The sequence below is a fragment of the Notechis scutatus genome, chromosome 1, assembly GCF_049901735.1.
Source record: "Notechis scutatus isolate UNSWTSFEM ecotype Mainland chromosome 1, rNotScu1.2, whole genome shotgun sequence".
Lineage (NCBI taxonomy): Eukaryota > Metazoa > Chordata > Lepidosauria > Squamata > Elapidae > Notechis > Notechis scutatus.
The window spans coordinates 218,317,354-218,336,194 of record NC_142009.1 but is presented as its reverse complement, the minus strand read 5'-3'; the positions used below and the strand labels follow the sequence as shown (position 1 = coordinate 218,336,194).

The window sequence follows — 18,841 nt, the reverse complement described above, 5'->3', positions numbered from 1 at the left end:
ATACTTAAGATTCATAAAGTCAAATCATAAAAGAAGCAAAATAACCCCATTCAAATCAATAACCAATCCTTTTCAGCTACAAAGTGGATTCATTTTCAACAAACCCTTTCAGTATTGCTTGCATACTTTCTGTTGGTTTATTATCACTGCCTCTATGTGATGTTTCCTTCTTATACTAATTTTTACACTGTTAAGTTCCTCAAAGTAAGAAACTGAACCTGTATATTCTATAGAACTATGACACATTAATTGACAGCAAAATAATAGAGCAAACTCAATTTGTATCAAATTGCTCAACTTGCAGTTTGTGTATTAGTATGCAAAAGAGAAAAAATGTCCTATTTTGAATGATAGGCCCCATTTTCCACTAAAAAAAGAAAAGAAAAACCACCCCCAAACTTTTCCTACTGTTATGCAAATATATGGATTATTTCCTATTACTTGTTGCATTGAATAGATTTCATTAGAAACCTTCAAATATCAGTGGCATCCAAAGACTACAAGGGAAGAGCCTATTTTTTTAACCTGAGAATAAGACATTATAAAATATCTCACAAAAGAAAGAACAATTTTGGTGTATCATTTCTTTAAAAAAAAAAACAAGCTAATCACATGGACAAGCAAACACATTTAGCCAGTATAAGAACTGTATGAAATATTGTATAGATGTGAAATTAAAAAAAAAGAAAAAAAAGTGAAAAATGGAAGATCAATTTACGATGAATAAACTAAATACATCCTATCAATTGTTTACAATAGAAAAAACAGTGATTCATGCATAAAATTGGAGAAGTTACAAGAAGAACAAAGAGATGAGAAAAATGTGTGACTTTTAATTGATGTCACAATATTATTTTCCAATGCCATAGCTTCCAACAAATACAGCCTTCAGGATTCAGAATTTGCCAATGTCTGGGACTCTATATATGTCCTATTTGTCCTAAGTGTAAAACCAGAATTGGTCTATAAAACAAAGGAAATTGCTTTTAAATATCAATAATCTTCTTCACATTTGGTTGGACAAAAATCTAAATCATAAATATTCATTTTTGTTTATTGATGTCATAATTTTATTTTCACAGAGAGTAATGTAGATAGAATAACATTGTAGATTTCTATCTGTACTATAATTAAGAATACTTTTGTGTCCCTTTCAATGTTCTCATTGTTCTATTCTTGCACAGCTAGATGCTTATAACTGCAAGCAATGATATATTCACCCTTTTTCAGGCACTGATGTTGTAATTACATCCTTAAGCTTTGCTAACAAATATGGAGATTAAGATCTATTGAATCTTTATATTGATAGCTGTACAATTAAGTGTTTCATACAAATAGGGGTAATAATAGACATATGACAGGAAATCTCAACTTGGCCAATAACACATCTGCATAGTATGCATCTAAAAACTGTTTAAAACAATTTTATGTTTTCATATGGCTATTTGCAACTTTAAGTACTATTATGTAATAGGCAATCTAGTATACTAGATTGTATACTAGATCTAGTATACTATAGTTTTGTCATAGTTGACAGTTGTAATCTATGATTAATATTCTTAACTAAAAGGTCTAATAAGGAAAAACTTTCTGACAGTGAGAACAATCAACCAATGGAACAGCTTGCCCTCGGAAATTGTGGGAGCGGCATCACTTGAGACTTTCAAGAAGAGATTGGACTCCCATCTGTCAGAAATGGTGAAGGATCTCCTGCTTGGGTTGGACTAGTTGACCTATAAGGTCCCTTCCAATTCTGATGATCTGTTATCTGTCTGAGGTTTCCTAAGTAGATCTCAGGACTTCAATGCGTCCACAGACACTTCCGTTGATGTCCCATCAGCTTCCTGCCCGTTGCCTTTTTAAAATATAATTTTCATTAGTAATGGGACAGTGGCATGTTGCAAAGCATCAACTTCAATATCACCTTTATATACAAGAATGATGCTAGGCCCACTAATCATTTGTTAAAAATAGAAAAGATGGGTGGCTGTACTTTGTTGGGAAATTTTCTTTGCTTCCTTAACAAGGCAACTATAAACATGAAAATACAAAAGAAGGAAGTGGCAAGTAGTATTCTAAGAAACTGACAATGGACTGGTTATGTTCCCAATACAGCCATTTTATAAATGGGCAAGCACTTCTAGCAATAATTTTTTCAAGACATAACATGTCAAAATTCCACAGTTTCCCACCAAACCCAAAGGGCTGAGTCTTAAAACAGAGGCTGGGCCCAAATGCAAAGACCAGTCTTATGCATGTGAATTCAACAAATAAAACTGGAATTCCACCACATGGCAAGTGGGTGAGTATGGTAGAAAGTGACATAAAAGTGAATGAGTCTAGTTCTATATTTCTCCAAATGAGTACTTTGACTGGGAAGCTGTAAGGAAGATATTCCCTGTACACAGCCAACAAGTGTGCATATAAAATGTCAACTAGATCCTAGTGGTTGACTATTCCTCTCAGCTGCTAAGACAGTTGTAGTATTTTTCTAATAGTTTGCAACCTAGTGTCTTCATGTGTGAAACTCAAATTGCTATTTTCCAGCCAGCATGGCCATCAATCTTGCTATGTAGAGATCACAGGAACTGTAGACAAGCATATCTGGAAGTGTCTAACTAAAAGCTCAATACAACCTTACTCTGGTCCTGTTGTTATCTACCATTTGGCATTGACTGGTTTCTAGGTTTCAGCTTCATACATCTAAAAGATTGGTTTGGAATAGTTCATTACATAAATCAAGCTTCTGCTTTGCTTTTACTCTTTCCAACGGAAAAATGGAGAGAGAGAAAGAGAGAGAGAGAAAGAGAAACATTCATAGTTACATTTTTCTGGGTGCCTGAACAGATGCTTTGGAAAAATGTAACTGATGGGATTTCTTCACAGGTAAAAACTGCTACCTCTTTCCACATCCCCTGAATCTATCTCTTTGAAAGCACTCATCTGAGCCAAAAGGTAAATAACATTGTGACACCTCTGACAGGTTGGAATAACAGGTGGCTTGTTACCTGGGAGAGTAAGAACGCCTGAAAGTCTTGTGAGAAGGAGCAGCGGGGATGGAGTTAGGCTGAAAAGGGGGAGGGGGGTGCTTCGACAGCCCATCTGCACTCCAACCCCAGAAACGACTGCAGTGATCACAGGAAGAAAAAAGAGAAAAGGAGGGAAGAAACAGAAAAAGGGAAAAAGAAAACTACAATCTTGAATGCTGTGGTTTTGTTTTTTTTCATGCTTCCTCAACTAGAGAAGAACTTAATAGAAACAGATTGGACAGGAATACTCCATTGATTTGCTTCAGATAAATACACTGCTATTCATTAATACTTGCAATATTAATAGGAATCACTAAGGAATTTTAGAGCATATCTTGTCTAAATCCATTTGCCTATTTCACAATACAGAGTCAGAAAATGTTTTATAGTGGAAATTTGGTTTTTCTAATACGTCAAGGTGAACAGAATATGCATTGCCATCAATTATCTTAGATTAAATGAGATTTCAAGTTACAACACAAATAGACAAATGCTGATGATCAAGAGGATCTGGGTAAACATCTGCATGCTGAAAATATATCCCACAGTCTAGTTTTTTAAATAAATCTTTCAGTAAGAGTTCTCCTTAGCCTTACATTTTGATCTCTCGCCATATACTCAATATAAACAACAACCAAATACTCAGAAACAGCACTAAATATTAAATACTACAATTTCTTCTTGTAATCATACCCATTGGCACATGATTCCACTATACCATACTTAACTTTTAAAACCGACTCATCTTTAGCAGCCCAACTGTCAAGCAAACAAACTGACTGCACAGTTTTCAAATATCCTGATAGAAAACAGAAAAAAACAAAAGTAGCTAGCATTCAGACTGATAATTTATACCCATAGTTTAAAACAGGGTTGCTTATTTCTCCCATTTATTAATTCATTTTTCTTAACAATCACTATCCATCACTCAGAAATAGTCTTTCTGTTTCCTATAGCCCACATTCGGTTGACTAGTTTTATCCAATACTACTCTAATGGCTAAATTGGGTTAATAAAGAAAAACCCTTAGAAATTTCTCATACTGCATCTATTTTGGGGCCATATCAAATCCAATACCGCATGAGCCACTTCCAGTTCTGAGTTGCCTACTTCTGGAAATACATAAACCATTACTGAAACATACACTCTGGAAGGAAAATTAAATACTGCAGATCTGACTCTCCAATGTAAAACAGTTTGGGCATCCATGTTAGCTTTTTAGCCTATCTCTACACCAGATATTCATTCGCAGTTGCAAAGATTTACCAAGATGAAAAAGGCCAGATTTGGAATTGTCATCATTGCTGAGGCAGTTCTATAAGATGAACCATGTCATATATTGGGATTTATTTCTAGAACTGCTGGAGTATTCTATTGGTCGTTTTGTTTCTATTGAGCTTCCAATACGTCATTATAGCAAAAGATCACATTGGTGTAGAAATAAATGAAAAATGCTGCAAGTCATGAAATGAGACATCAGAATAATTTTGCTGTACTTTAGAGCTGTGCAAAGACCTGGATTCCAAGGGCAAAATGTAAAATTCAAAGTGAACATAGGCACATATACAGCACCAATTGAGAACATTTTAAACCAATCATGTTTCCCTGGAAGAGTTATTAAGAAGAGGATTCCAATAAATGTTGCATAGATGCCCACAAATTTTGCTCTTTGAATCTAGATCTATGCACAACCCTATTGTATGACAGCATGCTTCTTCAGCTGTTTCTCATGGAAGTCTTTCAGAGAAAAAAAAAGGCCCAAAATAACTTACGTTTACATAATTTTGCATTTGGAGAGAAAAAGGCTAACATTACAAATGTGATCCTGTGAGGCAAGCAACCAAAGACATGCAGCCTTAATTCATAACAAAGTATGATCAATTCTCCCTTACTATCTCAGCATAGCCAAACAAATTGGCAAGTGTGTAACTCCAAAGTACAACATTCTGACAAAAAAAAACAACAGGAATATTTTAGCATTTCAAACTAGAGATACAATTTGCTGGTTAATTCTTTTAAAATATTAGTTTGAACTCCAAATGCATCTCAGATGCAATGAAAGAGATTCGTTTCATTTCACTATTATGTTCCATCGAGTCAAAAGATTACTCATATTTATAAATTGTTTAAATTCTGAAGGATGTTTTTTTGTTCCAACATTTCTGAAAAGCAGGAACAAAAGCATAAAATAAAAAGGCAGATCAAAGAAATATGTAAAAGTCACAGTGAAACATTTCTCAAATATTATAGGCTAAAGCTTGAAAAAAAAGTAATTTAATAAAAACAGCAAAATATGATTGAAAACTAAAAATATTGACAATGAATAAAAATATAATAAATAAATAGCTTGGAGCAAGAAGCTTGTTCAGAAACAGAATATAAAATCAAATATATATACAATTTTTTTCCTAAAGGAAAATAAACCCAAGAGTATAACATATATCTATGTATGTGTCTTTAAGTGTATATTACAATGCGTGTCTATACACCACATTTATTTTATAATAATTATTATAAATTATATAATAATTATTCTTTAAAATCTCTAGAGATTCATATTTCTTGACTTGTGGAAAGCTGACCCCACAATTAGAACAAAACTGTCCTAATTTTGTAAAAGAATAAGTTCAGTGGAACAAAAATAACTTAAAATGGCCGGACAGAATAGTTTGTATGATACACGTAGAGCTGGAAAGTACTATAGAGAAGAAAATGTCAAGACATTTTAAAAATCTTCAAACAAGGGAAAAAAACCGCCACCAAGGTCATATTTGTACAGGATAAATTTTTGCATTTTTCGTATCAATTATGCACATGTTGGTAACTCACATTAACTAAAGCATGCCTTGTATTTAAAACCTATACCTCCATTCTGAATAATTATAAGATGTACTTAAGGAACTTTAGGCTGTACTCCCACATGCATATGCCAGAAGTCCTGAACCTTTCATTTGGAATAGTGACAGTATGTAAATACTAATAATAGGGACAATGAATGTTAAGGGCATTTTCACAAAATGATAGTTCATAGTGGATGTAGCCAATCACACAACACTCACAGAAGATGAAATAAACATTGGTTTGTAGCCATGTGCCATTTTATGCAACACTTATATAGATACCGCTGAAAATAGTTTACACTGACTCTGATGCACTTCTCATTCATTATTTTCAATTTAAAAAATCTAAATAGATAGATGATCCCTATGCTATGTTGGCGACCAGGTGCATAGGACTAAATCCCATCAACAGAAGGAATTTTAGGAGTTCCGGTGGTGTTCTGGTCGATGACAGATCAGAGACTGCGATTGTGCGCTGCTTTGATCCGTGCTTACCCTGTTGGAGGGGTCCTTAAAGGACCGGATCCATCTAACCCACCTAAATAAATTTTAGTGATTTCGGGGGAATATCTTAAAATATATATGTTTTAAAATATACAGTTGATTATTTAATGTGAATAAGTTTAAAGTTGAGTAATGAATTATTAAATTAGATTGGGGGGGATATACCATGTGGATCCTAAATATATTGGTTTTTATTTTTTTTAGATTGTTTATTATATAATTGGCTTAGGGAAAATTAAGGATAATAATGATGTGTAATGTTAAATAAAATAGGTGGTAAGCTGAAAATGGAAATAATAGGGGATAAAGAACTGGGAATCTATATTTGGATGAAATGATATTGATATTGAATTAATGAATTGAAATATGAAATGGAAATTTATTTAAAGATGAGTGAAATGGATAATGATATGAGATGACATCATATAAGATTGGTGGAAATGAAAGTATGATTATGTACAAGTGTTATAATCCGGAACCATGTTGCCCAGGCAAAGAGATGTGTAAAAATTAAAAAATTAAAAAAATTTTGGGGAAAAAAAACAGTAGGAATTTTGCTGGCAATTAATTTTTCAAGTAGAAAGTCAGGTGTAAATACAGTAAATGCTTAGGAAGCAAAGAAACCTTTCGTTAATCCTATTTATTTTGATCAAAGTTCATGAGTTGCTTGGAGTAGCAAGCCTGCTAATGTGCCAAATTCCACTCCACAAGTTGAAACTTAATATTTTCAATATTTATAAAGACTTGACTCAACTGAAAATAATGTTCTGAGACAATAATGTTCAGCAGAGACTTCTAGTATGGACTGCATTTCAGAACAACATGTTAAATCAACATAATAAGCTGGTATCCTAAGTAGCAGGATCAATAGAAAATGGTTACTTCAAAATTGATAGTTTGTGGACAGGATGCTAATGGTTAAATCACTTCACAATAAAAAATCAGTAACTTTCTTGTAGTATTTCCATCAGTACAAAAATGTTACTAAACAGGTGCAGATATTTCCATTTATATTTATGAGACAAAATAGATGAAAGTGCCACTTCCTTCTCTGGTGTGTGTCTCCACCAAAGAAATTCTGGGAACAGGCATGTAGTTACTCCCTTTAGTAAGTCTATTCACACTATCTTTTGGAAGAAAATGATTCTGAATTAAAATATGTATGTATGGTACATATACACTGCTATCTCAAATTTTATGGTCACCATCCTTTCAAAATATTTTTTATTACTACATGTAGTTAATACATCCAGACTCAGTTCCTACCAGAAGCCAGACACAACTTTGGCATGTTAACCAACTATATTTTTAATATTATATCACCACAATCATTACACAGTCATTTTAGGCAGAAAATTATTTTTCTTGATTTTCTTGGCAGCACATTTTAAGGACACTACAAATAAGTGAAACTAAAATCATATTTTCCAGTTTATTGATAAAGCTTTCTCAAAGTTTCTTCTCTCCTTTTTTAGATCTTTAAATATGAATGTCAAGGAAATGAAGACAAATGTAAAACAAATTTATTTAAATGAATATAATACATGTTCACTTGAATATATCTACATTTATATGTTTGCATGACAAAAAGGTAGATGTCATACCTTTTTGACATTACCTGTAAAATTTAATATTTTTACAAAGACTATTATTAAAGAAAATGCAGTATAATTTTTTTCCTTAAGAGAAGCAAAAAATTTCTTCCTCTATTTTCAGAATTGAACAAGTGTCTATTATATATGCATCTATATTGAGTTTTTAGCCACTTATATTTTAAATAGAAAGCTTTTATATATTGGAATCATACTTTAATTAAGCTAGTATTACCTGGGTGATAATCCTCCATGAGAACAATTGGTAGGTGAAGTTAAGGGGCTGGTTCTGCTGCTCGGATGACGTGAAGGGGTTCGGCCAACAGTATTACTAGGGGAACCCTAATACACAAAAAAGAGAAGAAATGACATAATGTAACATACATTACAGGGGAAAGTAAAATGAAATATGGGAACTTTACTTCAGTTAATTTAGATTTTGATCTAAGCAGTATCTACCAACATTTTAACTCTGACTATTAACCAAGTATCAATTGCTTCCTAGCTTTCAAATTATTCAATAAGAATTTTCTAGAGTTGGAAGTTGCCCACTACTGCCTTCTTATATTATAAGGTAAATAAGACAAGATGCTTATCAATATTCACATTATCGATCTGACAGAAGCACAAGGGTTACTATAGGGAGGCCTGAATTTCCCCCACTTCCTTTCTTCACATTGAAGTCTTAGCAATATTCTAAAATGAAAGGCTTTGGGACTTCTTGAAATCTCATATTTTCAAGAAATACTGCAAAGTAAGAGGTCTTGGCTGGATATGTTAGCTGTTTGTCTATAAGTGTATTAAGAGCGCTCAAGGTTCAGTAGGGTAGGTGAAAGTGAGATCTCCCTTCTCCTTCTTCCATGCAGCCTGATGTATATTCTATTCTTCCCAGCTGCAGCTTCAAAAGTGAGAGCACTTCAGTGGCAGCAAAATTTTTGTATTTTCTGGTTTGGATTTCTTCTGAATATTTTGTATATTGGCTCCCAATGTTCCACCCCTTCCTGGTTGTCCTCAGGAGAGCAAAAGATGATACATGCATCATGACATCACATACTATCACCATATCTAATTGCATCAGATACAAACACAGAAAGTTTGTACTAGTGGCATCACTGAGTATGTCATCATTTTGGCATCACCATAGTGTGCTGCAGACATTATTGAACCACTTCCCTGGAAACAGGGTATTTTATTTTTTTATTCCCCACCTTTATTATTTTTACAGATAACTCAAGGCAGTGAACATATCCAGCACATCTTCCTCCTCCTATATTAGCCACTAAAGTGCCTATCTGAGCTTAATAAACAAATCATATTTTCTTAACTTTAAGACACTGGATCTCTACTTTCTGATCTTTCCTTTTCCCTCTTCTTTTGCCAAGACCCACACTTGGCACCATGGAATCTTAGCTAATATGCAGATAAAGCAAACAATGCAGGGCAATGGCATGATTATTTTAAAGCATAATTTCTTGAAAGTCCTCAAAGCAGTTAAAAAACCTTTACAATTGCAGCAAAAATATGCCCCTAGAATTTGGCAGGATAATGAGAGTCCAAGGTTATGTGAACCTTATGGGTACAATATTGAACACAATCCACCACATTCAAGGCAATGCCAAGTTTCATATAAAAGTACAGGATTCTTGAACTTAGAGCGGAGGATAATAAAAAGACATACATCCTTTGGATTCATTCAGAATAATGGCACCTCTTTTATTAAATGCTGTATCTCTTCTACTCTGTAAAGCCAGAACTGCAGATTTGTATGACTCTGCCAAAATTAACTGGTAATCAAGACATTACCGTCTTTAGAAATTTTTGTTTTTGCTGTTTATTTCTTACAGAAAAAAATTCTTATCTTACCACACTAGTATTGCTGGAGTTCTTGAGGTGGTTATGTAATAGTCTGGTAGCACCATCCTGGAATGTTTTTGGCAAGGCACCAAGTAACATGGTAAACTCAGGAGTGTTCAGTTCAAACAGAGAGATCAGGACTATTTGTGCTGCCTAGGAAGTAAAAAGAAGAAGAAAGTCAGAATCACAGCGGTTTTTTTTAAAAAAAGTTGTTAAATGTTACTGGGACATATCACAATATCCAGATTGTAGTTAATCATACCCGTAACATCACACATTCCAAATACACAACAGGGAAGTGCTGCTGAAATCAATCAATCAATACAGTAAAAAAAAGAAAAGAAACAAAGCTCACATCTAATGAAATGTCCCGTTGCATTTTCTGTAAAGTGCAAATTAAAAATACAAACCTACATATGAGTCCAACAAAAAGTACATATAATTCATTGTTCTGTATCAAACTACTAACAAGTAAAAGTTCAAAGTTTTTTTTTATTAAAATATAAAAACACACTGTGCTAAAACAGCTTTGAAAATTAAATTACCCTGTTAACAAGCCGAGTCCAGACTTCCACATTATATACTTCATACTTCAACAGAACTGGTGATACATGATTCATTAATAATGTGCATTCATTCATGAACTTCAATAACTGATCTCAACTATTCATTAAGTCAATTTACTGTTATAAATCTATTAGCTATTCCAGTACAAGCTAGTACCTGCAGAAAATGCCCCCCCCCCATATATATGTATGTGTGTGTGTCCATCTAGTCCTATCTTTCTACCTATTTTTAAAGTGAGACTAGAACTCACAGTCTCCTGATTTCTAGTCTGGTAACTTAATCACTATACCAAACTGGCTCTTAATAAACATATATAGTGTTGCATTATTAACTTATAATTTCAAATATTAAGCCGCAGTTGTAATTTCTGTCTTTCTATATGTATATTTTTCACTTGATAACATTTGCCTAATAATAAACTCTGGCAGGATAAGAAAAAGTCACTAAGAAAAAGTATGACTAAGTTTCATTCAGTTTCTGTGTGCTTTCTTGTAATGTTTGCCTTGAAAAAAAAATTCATTATGACTTGTTAGAGGCTAAAGAGGTTGTGTGAGGTTTAATCTATCAATTATGACTGAAATTCAGTCTTTGATCTATTATCCTTTCCATTAGAATAAGCACTGTTCCTTCAAAATTAAATATTGTTAAGTGAAGAACATTATATAGTTCCAGCTGGCCTCTCCTTCTTCCTTAAATCAGTATACTTCTAACTGGATGGGAAATCTCTTTGCAGTAGAACTCAGAAAGTGAAAAATAAGCAACATATGGTCGTACTCATCCTGCCCTACAGAAATGTGGGAACATTCATTAAAAGAACATTCTTTGAACAGAAAATATTATTTCAAGCCAAGTCCAAGAAAAGAATGGATAACAAAATGAAGAAAAATAGCTATATGAACAATCAGAAAAATCATGCAGATTCGAGCATGAGAATTTTAGTTTAGTTAGGGACATTTACATGCAAGTCAGTACAGCAACCAAGCAAAAGATCCAATTCTGTGTATATAGTTCTATTTTGTACCTTCCCAAATCAAGCTGGTTCAATTTGGGCTACAGTGCATCCATAGTTCCTTTATACTTTTTATACTATCCTTTGTACTTTTTCAGCTGACTTATTGATTCTTAAACTGATTCTGCCAGTTGCTGTTACAATTTTGTTTCCCTCAGAAATTTTCCCTCAGAAATAACATCTATTAAAATCCAAAAAGTTATCAACAAAAGAGGTGACTGTAAATGACATTCTACAAATGCCAAAGTAAAAGGGTGTATAAGCACTTTGGCAAAACCCAAGTTGTCATTGTGTATAAATAAAGGTCCATTGCCTTTGTATCCTGTAACAGAGAAAAGCTGTGTTAGGCAAGGACAGGCATGTTGCATGTTAACAGACCAGCAGGCATGCAATATTAAATTGCTTTCAGCCGTTTTCCATCCACTTTGGGATGTGAACTCATAAAAGACTGCAACTAGCTGCAGATACCTCAGATACCTCATTTAATGTAATTCAAACCAGAGTGAAAGAAACACATGTGAGGTTAACACACACCACTCCATTTTTTAAAGAAAATCCTTCCCCATCCTTTTTTCCCACAAATCTAAACTTGATTAGAATTTTGGATTGCAAACACAGACTAATATCTTATGATTAGTGTATGCTACTTTTAGTCTACCTGTTTACACTTTTCTTCCAAGTTTCCTTCACCAGGACCTGACGAGGCTGCTGCTGGTTTAGCTGGCATATCCTCACCTACCCAACTATGCATGGTCTGAGTTCAACAGATAGGAAATGGAATATTATTTATTAGAACCAAGCGCAAGATTTTCACTGACCATTGCAGAAACGTTTATAATGTTTAGTTTCTTGCAGAAGTTGCACTTATAAAGCAGAGGTGCTCTTTCAACATGGAACTAATGTCACAAAAATGAAAGTGGATGGCCATTGCTAAGATTTGTACCTTTTATTTTTTCCCGACCTGTACTTTAATGTCATTTACAATTTGTAGATGTAAATTTTTACAATTCCTCTGTTACTCATACAGCATTCAATAGCTGTAACGTTATTTTTAGTTATTTATTTTCTTACTCAGCCTTTTTGAAAACAGATAAGCAAAACTTACAACCTGAGGCCAGCCAGTTCTACCTCCAACATTATACAACATTATATAAGTGCAACTGTGTCTAAGTCAGGGATGTCAAACTTGTGACCAGTGGGCCAGATGAGTCACGCGCTGGCCAGGCCCACCCCCGGGTTTAGCGAAGGGGAAAAACGTGATATGTCACGTGATGACAACATGATGACACAAGTTTGACACCCCTGGTCTAAGTGAACCATCAGAAGTTGGTCTCATCTTTTTGCTATCACGTGCTTCTAAACAGATATGTGCATACGGTTAAAGCCTGATGCAGTCAAGTAACAGCAAATCTGCAAAGCAGCAAATTAGGAAGCCTTTCACTGCAATAGCACTAACAATGATGCATTGTTCGCGAAAGTATTTTTTTTTTGGTCTCCTTACTGTTGAGCAACATTCAACCTATTTTTGTAAACTATACTCTGAGAAATTAAAAATGGTTTTTAAAATGACAATTGACTTGTGAACAAAGATTAAAATTCTAGGTGATATTGGCATGTTAAAATACTGATGAGAATGTTTTAATTTTGGTGGTGATGATGATAGTGTTTTAAAAGTGGGCTCTTAGCAGTCATCAACACAGTAGGCATTTGCTTACCTAACAATGAGGAAAACACCTAACTGTTTTATTTAAAAGATGTCGTTATACTGTTTTTCTATGTAAAAAGCACTGGAAGTTGCTTTCGACAGAACTTGTTCTGGAACCTGGAATAAAGGTTTGGAAAAAAGATCTTTTCCCATGTTAACTAACTTTTCCCATCGTCTCTATCAATACGGTGAGACAGAATTAGCCTCTATCCTGATTTACTGTGTATAGTAAAGATTTTTTCTGACTATCATCACTATCATGAAGGACCCAATAAACCCAGTAGTGGTGGACAGCATGCAGCTCACAGGTCATACTTTTTGCCCTCCAGCATTAGATGAATAATGAATAATTTCTTATTTTTTTTTTTCATATTGTTAATGCTTATATAAATTTCTATATTTTTACCTTGAAAAAAAAAGAAATCATACAAATCTTTTTACATATGTCCTTTTGTTGATTGCTTGAGGTAATTCTAGTCTACCTCCAGATCTAAACTGTCTTTAAATAATAATAGGATTGTTCAAGTAATCTGGCTAAGAAATAGCTTTATAAAATATGGTCACAAGACATCTATATCAGCAATATCCACTCCAAGAGTCATTGTATGTATCCTTCGGCATCATGGTTAGCATAAAGAAAATTTGTAGAAAAGAAGGAATAAAAGAAGAGTGCATAAACCCCAATGTTAATTATTTCTCTCTTTTTTTTGTGCACTGAACCCATCAGTGATATTGTTACATTGAAGAAGAAGTATCGAACGCCTTATTGTCTATTTAATGATGCTTTGTTTCACGGTAAACAATTGTTCATGTTATGACTTTACTCTCAACAAACTCAGTGCAGTAGTTCTCATTCCAAAATGGTTATTTAGAAAGCTATATAATTAATCCTCTGCCATTTAATCATTATACGCCTTGCCTTTTGGCAAGATTCATTTCATTTCTACCAATTTTTCTGATCAGTTTCATCTTTCAATTTCAATGGGCTTCCTATGATCTGTCTTCTCCTCTTCAACATCACAAGCTCATATTTCCTTCTGCATAGTTTAATCTTATTCTAAAAATCTGTAGAGTTTCTCAGTTATCCAGGTCGTAGTTGTCCCAAAGGTGCTTTTTCAGGAGGCAACTGGACTTTTTTGTTTTTTCTTTTCCTTTGAAGATGTTTCACTTCTTATCCAAGAAGCTTCTTCAGCTCCGACAGGACGGTGGGGAATAGAAGGATTTATATTCCTTGAAGACAGCTGGTCATTTGCATCATTTTAGAGAATTGTTGACTTACTCTAAAAAGTTTCCAAGGTGATGTTCTTTTGGACATGCATGACAAAGATGGCTCCTCACGGCACAGCTGGGAACCTCACAGACCACATTAACATGAATGTTGATGGCAAGAAAGCAAATTTGAAACTTGATACCGGTATTATTAACTTTTCCTCACAGAGGAAGTATTAAGTAAATGGAAAAACTGACTGAGAAACTCACCGGTAATTGATTCCTCTACTTCTCACTGTGTATGTGTATATATGATTGTGGAAGATTTGCTCTGATGAGGTACATGCTCATCTCACAGTCATTCAGTGCTCTACTTCAGAACTGAGGCAGGTCAATTCGCAGAAACTATTGTTACCAAATAAAATGATGGCACAAGGGCTGCACTGAATAGAACTAGAGTGATGCAGTACTACATGGTTTTAGTAAAAGTGCTATGAGGGGCACTGTCATATCTGCACAGGGTTACTACCACCCCTTCCACAGAATTCTTACCTTGTTATATTAGGAAAAGTTTTTCTTGATCTACAAAACTTTTTATTTATTTATTTAAGCCACTTGTTGGAATTCGTGGCCAGCGAATCCTCTCCATCCTACTACTGCTCATCTGAAACCTTGCTTTCTACATGTTCTAGTAAAGTGTGTGGATGGGAAAGATATATAAAGATGCATTTGAATACATACATGGATAGACATGAAAGAAATTTCCTTTTTGTGTGTGCTTGAAATACCCTTTCTTGAAAGAATGATATGCATTTCTACTTTCATGAGAGCATCTGCATGCACACTTGGAATACACGCAAAATTTCAGAGAATAAAAGAATATCTTTCAATTGTGACTATGATAGAGAGAAGAGCAAGAGAAACAAGATGTGCTTTGTCCAGGTTTTATTTTCAGCCAAAACATAATTTGACTCCTAATTATTTTTCTGAACTAGGCTTTTGCCCACAAAAGTTATCCACCTCTAATCTTATTTCAGAGAATGAATCTTCCCTGAACTGAGTTCCACTCAAATACTTTCACCAACTGAAAGTTTCACTCTGCATTCTTTAGCATGCCTTTCCACACTATGTGAAAATTTACCCAATGCTCCACCCCACCCAAAGGGAAAAGGAATGACAAAGAAGACTGCAGAGAGGGAATCAATGCAAATTATTACACTAATGTAATTGAAATATTTGTTGGAGCAAATGGCTTCTACCAAAGAAAGGAATGTTTTCATCCAGCACATTTTGAATCCCACTGAATGAATTTATCGCTGTGATATAATTTATTTTTTTTTAACAAATTTACAAAAGTTCCACCAATTATTGCCTCCCATTGCTTTGACTCACCTTTCTTACATCTGAGCTCTTTGGTTCTGTTGTCCAGGTAATAATCCTAGAAACTGCAAGTTTAGCCTCACTGGAGTTTACAAAATCTGTAGGATCCATTTGTCTAGCCAAGGATTCAATGTATTTTAATATTGCCACTTTTACCTGAAGTGAATAGAATAAGTTTTGTAAATAAAGATAACACAACAAATTTCAAACCTCAAAACCTTTTCTCAAGCCCAATATATTTATGAACAATCGCTTGCTGCAAAAGAGCCCTCTCTAGATCTTCCAAAAACCCTTAAAATATAACCAAGGAATAAAAATACATTTGCCCCAGTTATCTATATTTAAACATTTTGCTTGACTTTACTCTCAGACATATTCATTTCCCAATGAAACTGCAAGCACCTTAACCTACCTTAAGGTTTGGTGTTTGGGTCTGATCAACGATAAACCTCATCAAAATATTAAATTGTTGGTCAAACGGAAAAGAATCTCTACAGTGGAAAGGGAAAAGGGAAGAGAGAAAGCATAAGAACAAGTTCCAAGATTTAAATATAACCAGTGTTTTTCTCAGGCAGAGAAAAATTAAATATATAACAGCTGCATGCCACAGTCTAAGAAATAAAAATAAATACACCCCTAGTCTTTAGTCAACTTTCTGAATAATTAGGTATCTTCTTAAGCCACAAGGACGACAGATAAAGGATCCAAGCCTCAGTAAACAGAAGCAATCCAAGGGTAGATACTCTGTTGTGAACTTGGTTTACTTCAGACTTTACTTTTATGTATTCTTAGTTAAGCCTAATTTTGATGTGGGATTTAAATGAGGAAATACATTTTTCCAATTTCCCTCAGGATAGTTGTATCAGATGAGAGGCTCACGATTGTGGCTTAACAGATTCAATTTATGAGACATTAAATAATAGCTATTCTATTTGGAGATGGTGAATACTGCAATCCATCGTATCTGCAGAACACTAGGTTTGAGAAAGCTAGTTTGCATTATGTAAAAAAACATGTCAGCAAGTTATCCCCAGTTACTTGGCAGACACACTACCTTGTTACATCCAGAGCTTTCTGCACTTTGGCCTGCACTGATCCCAATAGGTCAGCACCCATCTTCTTCAGTAACTGTGTCAGAAGAACAAAGAGCCAGTCCTGCAAATCATCCTTGTGAATAATGATGAAGTCTACCAAGGTTTCAAGAAACATGCTGAAAACCTTTAAGTTAAAAGAGATAACAGGGGAAGTCATGATTCACATCATGATTTAACACAAAAATGATAAAAACTAAAGGCAAACAAAACCTGCATTAATAGGGAGGATTTTGACATCCATGTTAATATTGTGAAGTACCAGGATGTACTAGATGATTCATATTAAATAGAAAAAAGAGGTGAGATTACATGGTGGGAGTGAGGAGGAAGGAAAATACACTTACTCTCTGTTGTGAATTCCACCGCAAAACAGGCCATGCAACAAAACAAACCATTCATTAGTAAACTGATATAAAAAAAAATAAAAGCAAATTGCTTTAAGGCAGTTTCCCTTGCATTCAGATAAATTGCATTCACAGAAAGTTTAAGATAACTTTATGAAAGAATATTTTTATAATAGGCAAGGTCAACTGTTAAGTTCTAGAGGCAATAAATGTTTTTGAAATAATATATCTTCTTACATTTAAAGGGAATGTTCTGTTCTAGATAATATCCTACTTGCATGACTTACTTATGGAATTTAAGAATATATCAGTAATTCACCACACATAACTGCAAAGACTAAATAACTATTTAGCACAAAAATTGAAATATGATTATCATTTCGATTCAATCTTTTATTTATAACCCAACTTCCAACATTTATGGATTGTTCATAAAAGATGAATATATTTAAAAATTTACCTTGCTGTGGGGGTCTGCAAACATACGTGTGAAGATTTCACATAACCTTTTCAACTCCACACGGCTAAACCCAAATAAAAAAAACACCCCCAAATAATTGCAGAACATTAGAAATGGGTAAAATGTAGCAACAAAAATTTACATACAAAATCCATGATTTATTTCCGAAGCAGCAAATGGGTATAGAAACTCCATTCTAATCTCAACAGATGAGGCGACTTCAATGTAAGGTCAAGAGACTATACTTTAGGTTTCTAATTTGTAATATAATATAAATCAGGCATGTCTAAACTGCAGCCAGCATCTCCCCCCCTACAGCTAGTAATGTGATCATAAATTTTTAACATTATTGATTTTGCTGTCTTGCCAAAATGTACTTTAATTCAGTGGTCACCAACCAGTGGGCCATGAGAAAATTTTGGTGGGCCGCAGAGAAATCTCATCTCCAGAGCACCCCCCCAAAGCAATTAATTCAGGCTGTGCAGAAACACAAGGCTGCACCACCCACATGGCCTGCGGGAACCCTCCCCACCCACTCACTCCTTACCCAGTAAACTTGCCTGCTAAATTGCTATTTTTCCTTTTTCCGACCATCAGCTGTTCTGCTATGCCGGGAGATTTAGATTAGCTAGGAAACAGGAAATGGTTGGATTTCTTGCTTTCTAGTTAGACTTTAGATCTTCGGCTCTGCTTTTAAGCACAACCCAACCTCCCTTAGGACTGAAGGTTATTCAGTGCAGACTCAAGGCAAGCAAATTTTATGTGACAGACTGAGGTAACCGATGGCAGATAGATAGATCACTGAATGATTCTGTGAGCAACTCAATCTGCCTGTCTGCTTTGCCTGATTCTGGGTAAAAGTTGCTTTTTTAAAAATAAAAATAAAAAATCAATATTTACATACATGGTGTGTTGTGAGTTAATTTTGTGAGTTTGCTTGCTAGCAAATTTTATGTGACAGACTGACCTAGCTGATGGCAGATAGATAGATCTCTGAATGAATCTGTGATTCTGTGAGCAACTCAATCTGCCTGCCTGCTTTGCCTGATTTTGGGTAAAAGTTGCTCTTTTTTATAAAAAATTCAATATTTATATAAATATTTATAATATTTTCAAACAATCCATGCCCAGTCAATCACATGACCACCAAGCCACACCCACAAATTAGGCCACGCCCATATAACCGGTTAGTGGTCCCTGGGATTTAAAATTATGAGTTTGGTGGTCCCTGAAGTCCAAAAGGTGGCGACCCCT

The 18,841-nt window shown here is 34.4% G+C and overlaps 1 protein-coding gene across 33 annotated transcripts in view; it reads right to left on the bottom strand.

The window, feature by feature from the left end:
* Window positions 1-18,841, bottom strand: part of CLASP1 (cytoplasmic linker associated protein 1) — a 231,758-nt gene that overhangs the window by 29,594 nt on the left and 183,323 nt on the right. For 16 of the 33 annotated variants that reach the window (XM_087950241.1, XM_087950240.1, XM_087950243.1 and 13 more), the window contains 8 exons: window positions 17,588-17,651; window positions 16,744-16,907; window positions 16,102-16,180; window positions 15,702-15,845; window positions 12,054-12,149; window positions 9,829-9,972; window positions 8,201-8,307; window positions 3,009-3,125 (listed from right to left, as the gene is read on the bottom strand). In XM_087950241.1, coding sequence (XP_087806367.1) covers window positions 3,009-3,125; window positions 8,201-8,307; window positions 9,829-9,972; window positions 12,054-12,149; window positions 15,702-15,845; window positions 16,102-16,180; window positions 16,744-16,907; window positions 17,588-17,651 — 915 coding nt within the window. The remainder of the gene's footprint in view (window positions 1-3,008; window positions 3,126-8,200; window positions 8,308-9,828; window positions 9,973-12,053; window positions 12,150-15,701; window positions 15,846-16,101; window positions 16,181-16,743; window positions 16,908-17,587; window positions 17,652-18,841) is intronic. The other 17 variants (XM_087950266.1, XM_087950267.1, XM_087950256.1 and 14 more) reach the window with 3 other exon arrangements.